The sequence below is a fragment of the Manacus vitellinus genome, unplaced genomic scaffold (genome assembly GCF_001715985.3).
Source record: "Manacus vitellinus isolate BGI_N305 unplaced genomic scaffold, ASM171598v3 scaffold_5_pilon, whole genome shotgun sequence".
NCBI lineage: Eukaryota > Metazoa > Chordata > Aves > Passeriformes > Pipridae > Manacus > Manacus vitellinus.
In genome coordinates, this window is record NW_021940682.1 from 6,496,978 (window position 1) to 6,513,871 (window position 16,894).

The following is a 16,894-nucleotide window of genomic DNA, read 5'->3' on the forward strand; positions in this document are numbered from 1 at the left end:
AAGGGAAATTTTATGGGAAGAATGTGTGTCAGGTGGTTTGTAGCCACTATTCAAAAGAACACAATCTAGGGCTACGACAACCATTAAAAAATATATCAGATTTAATAAGGACCAGTTTTACACGCATGACCAACTTCTGAAGTAGTCCTTTTTACAGAGCTTCCCTCCCAAGCTTTGTTGCAAGCATTTCTCACTGTTATCTTCCAGTCACAACTTAGTTCAGGGTTGCGTGTGTTATTTCAACACAACATGAAAGCATAAAACTAACTCTAAAATAGATGATTAGTAGGAGGAAATGGATGAAGAGAGAGCTCTACAGTTACTGCATACTTCTTTTACTGAATGGATTCTTGCAACACTCTTCTTGAATGAGTTACATCAGCATCTTTGAAGACCAAAGAACTGTGCTTTCTGAACTCTTTGCCCTTAGACTTCAATCCCTGCTGTGCAGCTGGTCAGAGGAGTTTCCAAGTTATTCAATGCACTTTTGCAATACTTCCTAACCCGGGACTATCTAGAAAGCATATATAACCCCTTTTAGTCATAGTTACATCTAAATTCATAATCCACCAGAAGAAAAATTGCCAGTGTATCAGCAGAGGCATAGGAGAAACAATTACACTGCAAAAAGTCTTGTTAGTGTCTTAATGATTTGCGTTTATGACTGAGCACCACCTGCAGATTATCTCATCCAATTTGGCCATTTCTCCTGTTCCCATCCCCCCAGAAAATCCAGAGAGCAGATCCTAGAGTTTAGGAAGATGTGCTGATATAGACTTTACAACTGGGTGCTGCAACAGGGGACTCGAGATTCCAGAGCTGAGCTCCTGAACCCAGCAGGACAGGAAGGTGGCAGCAGCTGGAGCAGACACCAGAGGGAGACAAAACTCTGGAGCCTCCTAACACAGAGGGCAGGGGGCAATAGCCCTCCCACTGCATCCGTTCACCACTTGGTCTCAGAGGCCAACACAAAGTAAAAAGCAAACCCAGCAGAGGTCCTTTCATCTCCTGCTGAATTCCTGTATGTCTCATCCTCCTCATTCGACTTCTCCTGAAATATCATTTCACCTTATTCACACCAGCATCCCCTAGCTGAAGTGCAACTTGCTGATTTTCTCACATAGTTCCCCTCTTGTGCCAGTGACTTATGATTTCAGTTTACCATTAACTACTTAATCCAGTTTGCCAGCAGGAACAGGCCAATTACCTACTATTATGAAAAAATTCTGTTCCAGGCTCTTCAAATCTGTCACTTTGATCTTATAAATTATCTTAATGATGATGTGTTCAGGGCCACAGTTTTAGAGTATAATTTAATTTAATATTGTGAACTTAAGTGGTGATGGCCAAAGATAAGTGTTTCCATTGTTTAACTTCCATTGAACTCAGTGGAAGTTGGACAGGGAAGCCCCGGTACCATTTTTCAGAAGTGGGAGATATTACTGTCCACCAGCTGTTTTGTTTCTGATCTCTGCCCAACAGCAATTCACAATTTATGTTTAACATATCGATATACCAATGACCATTTTTATAACCCATTTTATAACCCTGAACTTGGCGTGACTAGCTCTTGCAGCACCATCAAGCTGCACTGAAGGATAGAAAGAAAAAGGAAAAACAGTCTCATCCTATGAATTCTTCTGTCAACATAGCAAGCTATAAATGCAAACAACAGAATGACCCCACCCTTGAAATTCCTCCAGGAAGACAAGGGGAAGCCAAACTTAATATTTTTAATTACCAAGGAAAACCTTCCATTCTTCTATAACCACCTTAAACCTCCTCCCTGAGCTTTACTGTACTGTATCCTAAGGCAGGGCCTTGGCCCAGCTTTCAATTAAATTATTAATAGAAAAAATAGAGCCAAAGTTTCCCAACTCAGATCCCTCAAGTTGTTAAACTCATACAAAGCAACACGACACTAGATCCGCTGATTTCAGATTTTCCTCCCGTACCCAAGGTTTTGGGTGCATGTTGTGTTGGATCCTTCCTTTGTTCCGAATGTAAGAAGGGTTCCCTTGCTGACCCAGTTAACTGTGTCCCTGGGTCCAAGTTGTTTCTAGTGATAACAAAAACCTTGCTTGGGAATGCCAGGTCCCGTTGAGCCTCTGTAGGGGCTTAATTTCAGACCTTGGAACCCCTGTGTGACAAGGAGATCTCACTGGGCCAGGGTGGGCTTGGAAAAATCTGCACCAGGGGAAAAAAAAAATAGAATCAAAGAATGGTTCCTTGCCATCTTTTTGCTGTCCCCAACTCATTCACTCTCTCCCACTGTCAGGGTCAGCCTTCTGAAGCAGCCACCTCCAGGGACTTGCACGGGACATGAGAATACCCCACAGAGTCCAGTGCTGCTGCCTTTCACAATGGGACTTCCCATGTGGGCTGATGTGTGAGCCTGGGCAGAGGGAGATGGGTCTTGCACAGGGCTAGTTTCTTAAAGAATAAAGTTCAGCAAAGAAGCAAATGGCATAACTGCTTAGATTGGATGCTGCCAGTTTACTGTATAGAGACTGGAATTTGCACACTCCAGTAAGAAGGGCATGGCTGGGACACACTTCCCCACATCAAGGTGGTGCAGAAGGATGATTGCCCATTTGTTCTGTGCCAGCTCATTTCCTTGGCCATCAGAAGGTGCTAGAAGAGAGAAGAGCTCCCAGAGCCCACACCACGAGGTGATGCAGGGGAAAGAGGGCGAGTAACTCAGCAAGCATCAGGGAGAAGGCTCTTTTGGGGACTTTAAGGAGACCAGCGGGTTTATACATAGAAGGTAGTCCATGGAAGTTGCTGAGAGGGACACCAAAATTGAAGGAATAGACTCGCTGTGAACAGACATTTTCTTTTTAAAGTTAATATCTCACCCAACCATTTCTCTAATTAAAAAACTCCCCCCCCTTTTTTTTAGCTTAACGTACTGTTCTCATATCTCCAGTTTTACAAACTAGACACTTTTTTCTTTAATCGTGTGTGCCCTTTGATGTGAGGCGATTCCATCTCAAGGTTTTGTCTAATTCGAGTTTCTGTCACATATGGCCAAAAAAACAAGTTGTGGCACAAAACGCACCCTGACCCCATCTGGATTTTCCTGTTGGTTCAGATTCACGTAGCTTTAGCTAACAGCAGCGAGACTAAAGAGAAACCTGAACATTTCCTGGGCAATATCACCCCCAAAACACTGTCTGTGTCCCCCAAACAAAAGACATTAGATGTGCCAATGAAAGAGGAAAATGGGAAAGGAAGAGCCAAAGCATGGAATTACTTGATTCCAACAGTGAGCAAGGACTCAGCAAGGTGCAGTTTGAAGAAAGGGAAGTAATGCTGCATCTGTCAGAAAACTAGATCAGATTCTGGGTTACTTCTGTTGCAGCTGCCTGTGTGCTCCTAAGCAAGTTCACACCTGTCATAACAGGACACCCATGATGTGATGAGGTGTCTGGGTGCCACTTGAATCTGAAAATAGAAGCATCCCCTCCTTGTGGGACATACCCCTTGCCTCTGCAATTGAGGTGACTCCTTCTTGACTTGAACTACAGTGACAACTTTTTCTGAAAGACGAGAGGAGCAAAGAGCCGTTGCGCTCAACACCTTACCTGCTTACAGGGTTCAGAGGGGCAAAAGCTCAATCTCAGCTGCTCAGAAGGGACATCTAAGACTCTAAGGCATTTTCCTGAGTGTGTTCCATTGCTTTATAGCTCTGAACTTGTGAATGGTTCCCACCAGATAGGTTTAAGGAGGTCTGCCAATCACTTACATGTTCAAGAGCTGTCTTGCACAGCTAAGCTCACTCTCCTTTGTTACCTTTGGAGAATGCCTAAGGAGACATCTCCAATGGTCCACGGGATACAGGTGAAAACCAGCTGCATTCCCTAGTGGGAATTTTTTTTTTCTAGTATCTTCTTGATTCAGTCTTGCTTCATGCTGAAGCAACGCAGGCCCAAACTGCTCAGTGCTTTGTCTCTCAAAGAAGGATTGAAACTTAATCCAGTGCATATGCATGGCATGTGCTAGAGTGTGGGAGAGACCAAAACCCCTGAGTTCCACTGTTTATGGATGCAATGTCATCAGCTCTGTCTCTGTTGAAACCCTTGGTCATGTTCTTCCTTTTTTCCCACTTGGATTCCCACAGCTTCTTTTCCATGGAGAGCCCCGAGCACTCAGAGGGTGGCCAGGGGCACATAAATGCCCAAATCTACAGATGAACCTGAACTCCAGTGCCTTGGAGAGAGGTTTACCTGGGAAATACTGTGAGATGTAAATCACCCTTGGAAGAAAAAAAAAAACACAAACCCTACCTAATTTCATCAGCTTCAGTGGCTTTACCTGCATGATGAATTCAGTCCATGTGTATTCTGTACACAACAGGCACATATTGCACTTCTGCAGTAGATTTTGGCCCTCTCTCTCTCCCTACACATCACCCTATGAACATTCTTATTAATTTACAGATGGGGAAAACTATAATCCAGGGAGAGCAAGTAGGATGCCCTGAGCCACACAGCAAATGACAAATTAACCTTGGGCTTCCTCATATGAAAAGCAACACCAGGCCAGGGCTGGGTCAGTTTTGAATACAGAGTTACAGGTCACTGGTTTACAGGACACAAGGGACTATTGCTATATGCCTGCCCCATTCTAAGACTTTTCTCTCCCCCCCTCCTCCCCCAAACATCTGCTACAAACCACAGTCAGAGGGGAATTGGACCTTTGGTCTGATCCAGTACAGCTGTTACCATGTTCCCTCAGTTTTAGAAATCAACCTGACCCCTCAGCATTGGACACAAACACCCTTAGACTTGGTAGAAGTTCAATTTTAGGACCTTGCTTTATGAATGTTTTGTATTAAAATGATTTATATGAACACATTTGCTCTTTGGATCTGGCAGCAGCCTGCGATCAAGCCCAGCTTTTCTTAATATTTTGGGCCATAAGCCATCCAGCTTGGGGATTTATTCATCTTAACGTGTTTAGCTTTGTAAGCACAATGCAGTAGTTACTGTTGTGCCTCCCGGCTGCTCTTCTATTTTTTATAAACTCATTTTCTCTGCTAACCTACTTTGAATTTTTTCTTGTAAAGCTGTTTTTAGTCTTCCTCTGCTTCCCTCCCTCCCCCTCTTTTTTTTTTTTCTCTCCCCCAAAACACTGGGATAAAACTGCTCTGGGCACTAAACACTAGTGACTTGAATAGGTTCCAGCTTCTGTAGCCTGACTTTGGAAATAATTGTTCCCACTAATCCTTTTGAGTGCACTCCCAATTCCATATATTCAAAGAGCTGTCCCCCCCACCACACATACACACCCAATTGCTTCTGTTCAACAACCAGAGATCATGCATCAGCACCTTGTAGTTGCTGGTGCCAAGCAGTTCTTGAGCCCCAAACCCACTAACTGCTTCTGAGCTACAGATGAAGGCTCCTCCACCGCTGTCACTGCCTTTCCCACCTTGTCCTCATCCCAGCTACCTGGAAAAGAAAAATCATCTTCTATTCCAGCTCAGCCCTGCAGCCTGCCAGTCGATTCCTGGATCCCTTCAATTCAGTATCATAAATACACTTAACGAGGGAGTTTAATATAGATTTGGTAAGACAGTTATTTGAGCGATACATAATTTATGTTGCCCTGTAGCATAGGAAGCCTTGAGTGGAGTCTGAGAGTGAACAGATTCAAGAAACTCGCCAGACAGCAGAGTGCCAAAGGGGGAAAAGAGTGGGGGAGAAAGAGGAGACAGCAACCCAGGGAAGGAGGTGCATGAAGCAGGAGAAGAGCTCAATAGCAGAAAGAAGCGTGAAAGACAGACAAGGTGAAAGGCACAGGGTGAGAAAAGAATGGAGAAGGAGAGAATAGAAGAAGATGAAAAGAGAGAGGAGAAGCTGAACAGAAGATGCAGTCGGGGCAGAGAGTCTGCAGGATGAATAAGAGATGAGAAGCAGCATGAAAAGGGAGAAATAAAGAGCAGAGCATGCACACTTGATGCGACAAGCAGGTCTCTGCAGGCTGCGAGTGCCGCAGCCAGCCGGGAAGCAGAGCCGACTGCCGTGTCAGCCGGAGGGCAAGGGCAAGGAGAGGCGCCCCGGCTCTCATGGGGCTCTGCTACCTCGTGACTCACCCCCGCTCCCCCTGCCAGCCACAGCCAGGGGACTGCCTGGCTTCCCTACCCACTTCCAGCCCCTCAGCTCCATGCGGTGTTAGGTTTTGCTGTTATCCTCCTGCTCTCGTGTGGCCTCATTTCAGGAGCTGTAGGGAGAATATGATGCCAACCTTTCAGCTGGATAAAAAATTGGAGAGGCTCTGCTGGTAGTCTCACCCAACCACACGTTCATCCTTGAGCGGCTGTAGTGTCCTACTTTGGCACCCCTGGGCTCAAGGATGAGCTTAAATGCTGCACTATGGTGACACCTCTGCCCGAGGGACTTCACCAAGTTTTCTTGTAGCTATGAGGTGAGACACAGGAGGCAGACAAAGCAAATGGAGAGAGGGAGTTTGGTAGACCAGAGAACACAAACAGTGCTTGTCAAGCACACAGGATCTGTGCCTGCCATTTGCCTAGGTTCCCACTTTGGAAAAGGCACTGCCTCTCAGCTCCTGGAAGTCACATTTTGGTTGGAGAGCTTTCATCCAAAGTAGTTAGTGTCAATTAGCTCTCCATTAAACTCAGCAGTGACCTGTCACAGAAGTATGGGAAAACCTCAGAGACAGACCTCCATTAGGACCAGCCTGGTACATGGAAAGATACTAGAAAAGCACCCCTGATGTATTTTCTGGAATTTATGCAATATGAATCGAAGGTAACACAACCATTTGGCTCCGAATGGGACCCCTAGTGAGCAGAACAGATGGTTATATTAAAAGGAAAAAACCCTAAGCACAACTGGACTAGTCAACAGCCTCCACAGAGGCTGAAGAGGGGGCCTGGCCCTGAACACTCAGTTTTCCTTTTGCCTGCAGTATCCATGACGAGGTTTACTATTACTTCTGTTCGTGGAACGCAGCCAAGATACTTGCTGTTGTGCCAAACTGGAGAAAAACAGCCTCTGCCTCACAAAGTTTACAGTATAGCTGGTATTGACCAAAGGGCTCCCTGTGTATCCCTTCTCTTGCACACGTGTGGCTGTGCATGGACCTGCTTCCCTGCCTGCAGGCTGGCACATACAGCTCTGTGAGGGAATTCCAACCCTGTGGGTGAGCAGGCGTCGGGCCATTGCTGCTCTTCCTGATGCTGCCGCTCTCTATGCCCAGGCACGAAGGCCAAAAATACTTAAATTCGCTCCCTTCATCCCAAGTGAAGTGGTCAGGAGCTGCAGGGAGTCAGCTTCCCTGGTAAAGAAGAGTAACTAATAACTGTGCCCTTAAAAGCAGACACAGTGATGGAGAGCTGGGTCTTTAACCTCTCTGCTTGCTGCCCACAGAAAGGTGACTGTGCTCCTCTCCTACCTTGCAAGATGATGATGATGACATTCAACGTGCTTTAACCTTCATCAGCTGATGTTTACAAAGTATTTCTAAAGCTGATGAACAGCCAATACTGTGGAAACACCCCCCGGGTTTTCCCTGGTGCTGTGTGTGCTCCCTGTGAGCAGTTGGCTGTTTATCATCCGGCATCCCCGTGGCGGGAGTCCCCACACTCACCCCTCCGAGTGCACAGCCTACATCCATGTCTCTGTTTTCTTTGGCATTCTCCAGCATTCCCCTTGGAACAAATGGCCAGTAATACAGCTTCTACTCAGACATCCCCCTCTGACAGAGCGCTCCTACGAAGAGGATTATCATTCTCATACTTGTGAGCCCCATGCTGTCCCACTGTCTCTTTCAGGCTGTTCTCCCTTGGGGATGGGGTCACAAAACCCACAAAGTACACACAGATTGGCAATTAGATCTGCTCTCTGATTTATTTGTATTTTCCTGCCCTGAAAAACCAGCAAAACTGCAGGTTTTGTAGAAATTGTCCGAGAAAGTTTAAGAAAGCTCTGTGCTCCCCTCGGCCCAAAATCTGCCAGCTTTGAAAGAAATATTTAGATGAACCTCCTCCAAAAGTTTACAGAAGAAAGGTAGCTATTTCTTGTAAAAATAAATGCATAATAAACCCCAAAGAATTTCTCTCGAAAACTAATTTTAGTGTAAATTTTTCAGGTAGTTTCAGTGAGCTGTGGAGCTCAGCACGCCCTCTGCTGCCAGAACCAGGTTTCACAGGCCCTGAAACCTGCCAGCTCCCTACAGCAAAACCAGAGATCAAGTTCAAAAAGGAATTAAAAAAAAACCAAAGACCAACAACCAAATCCACACTCGTGGTGATATTCATCCTGCTTTCTCCAAGAATTCCTCCAAAAATCAAAAATAACAATAGAAGTGAAATTGGAATATTTGTGTGTGTGCATGCTTTGAGCAAGAATTAATCCTCTGACTTATAAAACATAGATGGGTGCCTCACTCAGTCTCTTTAGGGATCTGTATTGCTGTGCCACGTTTACACAAAAGCAAATGGAAAGGGGATTTGCCTGAGGTCAGACTGAAGCCAGCAGAGTCTTTGCAGGGAAAGAGGCTGTTTCACATGGAAAGCCAAAACATCCAAAAATGGGGCACAGGAGATCAGCTCCAGCACCAGTTCATCCAGCACTGTTGCATGACCGGGATGGAATTTTTCAAGTCCCAGTTTCCCTGCTCTTTAAGAGTGGGCAATAGTGACAGATCCCCATCTTGGGAAAGTGCTGCTTACTGGTAGGTGCTGTTTTCCAGCAGACATGCTGGCTCTGCAACAACGTTTTCAAGATGAACTTGGTGTCTGACTGCCAGATCCAGGTTTCCTTTCTTTGACACATTACAGAGAAAAGGCAGTGATCTCCACTTTCCCAAGGGGAACGCTTTCAAAGCGACTAGAAAGACACCAGCTCTAGCCTGATGACATAAATCACTTTGATGAGCCTTCAGGTATGTCCTGTGACTTGACTTAGGGTTCTGTTTGCCAAAAGGGAATCATAATCTCCTCAGTGATCCCACACAACCTCCCACAGCTGTCTGGCCAATCCTGCTACAGGGAAACCCAAGTTGCTTGTGAATCAGTTCCTGAGCTGCAGCAGTTTACAGGACCGAACTTTTAAACAAAGCAAAAGCAGAAATGGTCTTCAGAAAGCTGTGCAAGCATTCTGGCAGCCAAAAAAAAAAAAGAGTCACAACCACACATTCAAACCCCACAGACACAGTAGTTCACTGGTGACAGCTATGGTACAGGCATCCCAAGCAAATCCATCCCCCTGCATTAATCCAAATACCAGGTCTCTGAAGACTCCTGGTTTGTTTAAGCCTCTCCTTATTTGAGACATCAGGCTTCCATTTCTAGCTGCTGGACTAGACAGAACACTGAGGGCCAAAGCCATAAAACCCCTGGACTTCTCTAACTTTTCCTTGCATCTTAAGTGCGTCATGTGCTGGAGTGTGTCAACAGAAAGGCAATGAAGCCAGTGAAAGGACTAGAGCACAGGTCCTATGAGGAGAGGCTGAGGGAGCTGGGGTTCTTCAGCCTGGAGAAGAGGAGGCTCAGGGGAGACCTCATCACTCTCTACAGCTCCCTGAAAGGAGTTTGTAGCCAGGTGGGTGCTGGGGGGCCACCCATCACAAATCTTAAGCTACCCAAGTTTAGTGTCCAGCTTTCATCATCCTTTATCCTTTTGGCAATCTTTCTGGATCTATCTGGACTGAGAGAGCTTTGAATCTGGAGTCACACCTTTTCCATTGCAAAGGTTTCCCAGTTCCAGTTACTCCACATAGGAGAGCAGTACCTGCCTGTGTTTTCATGTCCCAAACAGGAACATGCTGTCATGCTCATCCATGCAAGAGCAGCCCACAGGAAAGCTGTCTATTTTCATTGCCTGATCATCTGGGACACAGAGCTCAGTACGTTGCAACTCTGCCCCATTTCACACTCCAGGTAAAGGAGCATGGGGGCAGCTCAAAAGGAGGACGTGTTTTCATTCAACAAGAGCTCCTGACTTGCTTTATTTTTCTCCACGTAAGCAACTAGAAACAGATGTCTCAGCCTCCTTGTACCAGTCACTCATTTAACAAAAGCTCTGTCCTGTTTGTACAGCGTCCTTGTTCTCGCACCCTTAACTCATCATTACACAGAGATAAATTATCAATGCTCAGCCTTGTGATGCTGCAAGGAAGAGGGCTGATTCCTCAGGAATAAGGAAAACAGCACATGAGAGGGATCAAATCACAAACCTTGCACCATTTCGTATTAGCTCCTCTCTGTTTCAACGGGATCACGTGCTTTCAGGCCAACTAAGAGGCAGTAGTACCTCAGTAAATATTTTTAAAATGTGTTCACAGGATCTGACCTTTTGCTGGCCTCCTTTCCTCAAGATGCAAGATGCCTCTATGCTGCCCCTGACACCACACTGTAATGTTTAAGTCTTGAACACCTACACACTGCCTTGGAGTTCTTTGCCTCCTTACAGTATCTTTTAACTTCTACCTTCCACAGCAAGAAACACAAGCTTTGCAAAAGAACCACTTAACCACAGTAATATCACTGTCAGAAACTGCAAGAATTACATGTTTTAAGTTATCATATTAAAAAAAAAAAAGAAAATCACCCAAAGCCCTTTTCTACCCCTGGCTAGCCACTTCTTAGTGGCATCAATAGGTCAGAACAGACACAGTCTTTCCTGCTCACTTTTTCGTACGTGGCTTTGTCACATGAAGGTGACCACTAGAGTGGGGCCACAACCCCCTTTCAAAATTGAACTCCAACTTCAGCATCGGACACACAACCACATAGAGTGCTCTCCCAGGATCACTGGTTTTGCTCACACTCTCCTGGCACAGAGAAAGCCACTCTGGCACAGGGATGCACAAAGAGACCCAAGACCACAGCATAAAGCACCTGCCATCACCCTTCCCTAGCATCCTGCCTAGAGCATGGAGGAAAGACTACATTTTATACTTTACATGGTACAAAGAGATGAAAAAAGCACTTACCATTTGATGTAGGCATTTCCAGCATGCACCTCAAGAAATCTCTCTCACCACTTTGAGCAAAAGAAGGCCCCTCAGGCCCAGCCTGGCCTTTACCTCTGGTTTTAAAGGGTTCCCATCAGACAATGCTGAGGGCAAGGCTGCTGGTCTTTACTGCAGCTGACAGGAGGCTGATTACCCAGAACCAAAGTCTGTCTGATATATCTACGTGTTGGGGTTTTTTTCTTTTTAAGGTAAGAAGAGCATAGCTTGCTGCAGACAGATCCAAATCTTTTGTAATTGTTGCCTTTGCTGGTGGTTTATTACCAGCTTATGATGCTCTGGGTGAATTGAAAACCATCATCCACTTTTCTGACTTTTTGGTTTTTTTCATCACTTGGGTCAAGAGAGCTAACAGGTGAACTCACTAAGAGAAAGGCAGAGAAAAGGTGGATGGCTTAAAGCAGCCAAATTACCTACCTCTTGCAATTAGATTAAAGGCAACCAGGTGATTTGGCTCTTACAAATAGCTGTTTCTTTCCACTGACAAAAAAATGTGCCTGAATGATTAGTTAAAGTCAGGTGTGATGGATCCCACCCCTTGTCTTGTTTCATTTCGGTGCCTGGTGTTCTGAAGAAATACTGCCCTTGGTTTCAAAAATGAGAAAGTGGATCATCCCCTCTGCTCTAGCACCTTGTCTGAGACAGAAGCCAGCAAAAAATGTTCAGAGAATCATAAATCTCTTTAGGTTGGAAATGATCTTTAAGATCATCAAGTCCAGCCATTAACCTAGTACTGCCACGACCATCACTAAACCATGTCCTCAAGTGCCACATCTACATGTCTTTTAAATACCTCCAGGCATGGTGACCCAACCACTTCCCTGGACAGTCTGTTCCAGTGCCTGACAAGCCTTTTGTTAAAGAAATCTTTTCCTAATATCCAATCTAAACCTCTCCTGGTGCAACTTGAGGCCATTTCTTCTTGACCTATTGCTTGTCAATAGGACAACTGCTTGTCTTAAGAGACTGGCCCCCGCTTGGCTGCAATCTCCTTTCAGGGAGTTGTAGAGAGTGATGAGGTCTTCCCTGAGCCTCCTTTTCTCCAGGATAAACCTCCCCAGCTCCCTCAGCTGCTCGTAGGACTTACTCTCTAGAACCTTCACCAGCTTCGTTGCCCTTCTCAGGACTCGCTCCAGCACATCAACGTCCTCCTTGTAGTGAGGGGCCCAAAACCAAACCCAGCATGCAGGATATGGCCTCACCAGTGCCCAGCGCAGGGGGTTGATCCCTTTTCCAGTTGTGCTGGCCACACTATTTTTGATACAGGCCAGGATGCCACTGGCCTTCTTGGCCACCTGGACACACTGACAGCTCATGTTCAGCCAGCAGCCCCAGGCCCTTTTCCGTCAGGGAGCTTTCCAGCCTCTCTTACCCAAGTGTGTAGCACTGCATGAAGTTGTTGTGACCCAGGTGCAAGACCCAGCTCTCATCTTGTTGAACCTCATGAAATGGGCCTAAGCTCATTGATCCAGCCTGTCCAGATCCCTCTGCAGAGCCTTTGTATCCTCCAGCAGAGCAACACTCCTGCCCAGTACAGTGTGGCCTGCAAACTCGATCCTCTCATCCAGATCACTGATAATGACATTAAACACAATACCCAACCCAAAGAGATCTCTCTCTAACCCCCTGTAAGTTTGAGGCTTGTCTGTGCCCTGAAGGAGGAGAATTTAATATTCTTTGCAAAACCCCTGGCTTTGGATAATCTATGCTATTGTAACTCTGGACGAGCTTGTTTTCCACAAAAATACCCGGTATGTTTTTAACCTTGCTGAGCTCTTGATCACTGCAAGTATCTTGTCCCTATTAATACCACGAGGTGGCTCTGAGGGGAAACTGGATGCACCCAACACGTTTAAAACGCTCAACTTTGACTCCTTCCCAGGCTTTCTAGACAAACCCCAAGGAGGAGGCAGCACCCTGTGTGGCACAGATGTGTCTGCTGGTTTAGTGGCATCACCAGTTCATGGGATTTCTCCTGTCCCCCCAGGGCGTGAATCCTCATCTCCGGATCAACGGGCCGATGAACATCAACCACTACGCGACGAAGAAGAGCGTGGCCGAGAGCATGCTGGATGTGGCGCTGTTCATGGCCAACGTCACGCAGCTCAAAGCTGTGCTGGAGCAGGGGCCGTCCTTCCAGTACTATGCCACCCTCATCGTGCTCATCAGCATCTCCCTCTTCTTCCAGGTGATGATCGGGATTCTCCTCATCATCACTGGTAAGGCGGCCACTGAAGGCTGTGCACCCTCGCAGGGCGCTGCAGGGGCAGAGAACCCCATGGCTTGGCTGGTGGGGGGGTGGAAGGGAGAAGCCTCTTCTCCCAAATCATTCCCTTCTGGCTCCAACCAGGGCTGCAGAAGGGTTGAAGGCAGCTTGATGCAGGCGGTAGGGAGGTCTGTGTCACTGCTTTTCAAAGTGCTGAGCTGGTTGTTTTTCACTTGCACAACATCTCTGAGCACAACTCTTCCTTCGCTTTCCCACTGCTGACCCTTGTCACAGTGAAAGACCTGGGTTTTGGCCAAGGTGGGCCATTTGCTGCCCTTGCTGCTATATGCTCTTTCAAGTAGCTCCTGCAGACACTACATTTTAGCCTTGAGCTTTTAGTCTCACTTGAGCTGTGACTTAACAGAACAACTTAGGTAGAAGTATTTCCTGTATTAACCCCACTTTAACCAATTCCGCAGTGCTCCTAGTGCCCTACAGACAGTATATTAACATCAGCATTTCAGACAGGCTTTCCCAGTGCTCCGTCTGATACAGGAATTGCTATATGTCCACCTCCAACACTGTTCAGTATTAAAAGCCTGCAGAACGCTGCATTTTCCTGTATATCCTATGTGGGCTTTTATGTGGGACAGAGGATTGAAGGCTACGGGACATCCTGTGATGTGTTCCTTCCCCCGCCCCACATGCCACAGCCTTTCCTGGTGGTAGCTGTGGTGGATGGAGCCAGATGTGAGGAGAAAGGGGACAGGGGACCACAGCTGAGAGCAGGGAGCTACAAGGCTGCTGCTTACATGGGTTATTGGCCAGAAAGCCTCCATAAACCTGAATTCCTGTTGTCTAAACAGGTCAGTGTCCATCAGCTAGGGATGATCCCATTTATGTACCCAGATACCTTCTGGTCTGTGGGTGAGGAGGGGGTTGATAGCTGTGTCAGATCACATATATGAGATCTGGGTGGCAAAGAGGAACAGGCATCCCCACCCAAGTACAACATTGCTGACCTTGTCTCTCATGTCACACAGCCTTCCCTCGCCATGTCCCATGGCCATGCAGTACAGGGGGCATGGCACACGTCTGGCTCGTGTGCAGCAGTAACTTGGCTATTTAGGGTTGACCCACTGCAGGGCCACGGCACCTCCACAGCAAAACAAATACATGACATTAAAAAAAAAAAAGTGTTTTTCTCTGCTCCGTTCTTCTACATCATCTTAGAGCAAGTTGTGGCTCCTGTTAAATTCCTGGGACTATTCCCCCTGCTCTGTGGCCTCAGTGCCCAGGGGCACCATGGACATTCATCAAGCAGGGAGGGCTTGTAGGGGCTGGGGGACTTGGAGTCAATCTGCAAACCTCCCTCTCTTTTTGCACTGTATCGCACAGCTCGTTTGAACCTGAATGACATTGCAAAGCAACCCCGCCTGAACATTCTCAACAACGCTGCCACAGCTCTCATCTTCATCACAGTCATCCTCAACATCTTCATCACAGCCTTTGGGGTACAGAAGACTGGCCTCTACCCTAACAGGAATTATCGACCTTATTAAGTCATGGGGCACGGAGTCAGGTAAGAAGGGGTGAGCTCTCACCACTGCCAGCCCCTGGGAGGGCTCTCAATTTCAGAAAATATCATTGTAAGGTGGAGAAGGTAAAGATGCACAAATTAACAAAGCCTGTCTAGAGGCATGTTGCTGTCCCACAAGAATCTGGGGCCACTGAACAAATTCCCTCAGTGAAGCAGGATCTCTCCTTTAAAGCAAGACCACCAAACATCCCATTTTCTGGGATTTATCAGCAGCAAGTGGTTTTTGGAAGGCTGCAGACTTCATGCTAGACACAAATTGCAGTTGTGGATGGGAGCTAAACTGGGGAAAGAAAATGCATTCTGGGAGGTATCCAGAGATGGCAGCACTATTAGCAGAAGAAAAGGAATGTGCTGGTTAGGCCAGGGTAAAAGAGCCCTTCTCAACAGCCAGTGTGGTTTGGCAGGGACTCTTTTAAGAATCCAGTGCTCATTTTCAACAGTCTTGTTAATAAGAGTCCAACCACATGCCTGGGTTCCCATGTCAGGTCAGTGAGGGAATGGCACGTTCTTAGATCAAAAGAACTTTAGGTCAAGAAGTAAAGGTCACAGCTCTTGCTAACATGGCCTGCAACATGTAAACACAGTTTAAATGCAATATACTGGGGCAACAGCCGACAGGAAAGCTAAATAGACATATGATATGATGAGGAAGGATGCAAAGGTCAAAAGCCTCTATAAAAACACTGCTTGCTTGGGATCCAGAAGGGTGCAAGTGCTGAAGAGCAGCAGCCCACACGTGTAGGGGTGGTCATGGTATCGAGTGACCCAGTATGCTGTGACTGCTCCTCTCTGGCTACACAGCACAGAGGAGCCCGCCCTGACCTTACTGGCATTTCTTATCTTCCCTGCAGGATCTGAGGAGTGCAGTTGGAAGGAAAAGCTCTCCTCCTCTACGTCTTCACTGACCTCAGCAGGAGCCCATTGACAAATCCAGAAAACTGGGTTAAACTTTCGAAACTCTGTGTGTGTCATGGTATACTGGCCCCCTCCTGTAATGCTTTTGCTGTTCTGAAGGGGTGGAAACATCACCTTTCCAAGCTAGAGCAAACTTTGCAAGGGAATAGCAGCAGGTACATGGTTTCAAAGCACAGTTCTGTAAATCTCATCTCTTACTGCTTCACATATTCAATATTGGCTCATTCGGTAGAGAAGACTGAATGATTTACTTTGTAGGCTAAATAAATAAGAAGAGTCCAGCTTCTTTTTTTTGTCTCAAACGTAAGTCTCTCTCCTTAAAGCAATTCTATCTAATAGTTTACATCCCGAGTGTTGGAATGGGTTTCTCACATTAAAAAAAAAAGTTCTCATGGGAGGACAGAAAAGTGTGTGCACGTCAACATAGTTAAACCAGTTCAAATGTTTTCCTAGTTGTTTAAAATTAAATGCAACACAGTTAAGAAAACAATCAGGTACTTTCAGCATCGGAATATTAGCAATGAGAAAAAATACTTATTATGGTCTGATGTCATCATCAGGGATCTATCAGGAATGATGTCAGAATGGCCTGACAGTATTTAGTAGAAAATGAAGAAACATTATACTTAAGGAGACAGTCTAGACTTATTGCCACAATGAGAAATGACAGTTACTTCATTAAATAATCACCATTATAGTTTAAGGTCTTATCAGTAATACAAATGTTTTTAAATATATTGATTTTATATTGGTAATGCTGGAAATTCCCTTGTACTAGAACAATTTGTTTCCTTAAAAAAAAGATCCTTTGAATTAACAAGTTTTGAGATTTTTTCGAAAGAGTAAAAATTTTTGATTCTAAATTTAACTTTGTAGTCATGCTAAGAAATGGATATTTTAATAGCCTTGTGTAAACCTGTTAAAACAATTACATGCTCTTCTGATTATTAAATGATTTTTTTCATTGTACTGCAAAATCAGAGTTCAATATGGATTTTTAATTTTGCATATCCTTGCTACCACTGAGACAGAAATGCCATGAAAACATCCTCATAGTGGTCTTGAGGAGCTACTAGAAGTGTCTGACACTTAGAAATAGATACAGACAGATTTCATTTGTATTCTGTATTTGGCTTTACAGAACTAAATTTCACTGTAAGTCACAG

The 16,894-nt window shown here is 45.7% G+C and overlaps 1 protein-coding gene across 1 annotated transcript in view; it reads left to right on the forward strand.

Annotated features, from left to right (window-relative positions):
• The window catches only part of NINJ2 (ninjurin 2), a 47,908-nt gene extending 31,240 nt beyond the window's left edge, over window positions 1-16,668 (forward strand). Inside the window, exons 2-4 of the mRNA XM_008920516.2 lie at window positions 12,995-13,226; window positions 14,612-14,795; window positions 15,665-16,668. Coding sequence (XP_008918764.2) covers window positions 12,995-13,226; window positions 14,612-14,775 — 396 coding nt within the window. The 3' untranslated portion in view covers window positions 14,776-14,795; window positions 15,665-16,668. The remainder of the gene's footprint in view (window positions 1-12,994; window positions 13,227-14,611; window positions 14,796-15,664) is intronic.
• Window positions 16,669-16,894: the final 226 nt, after the last annotated feature.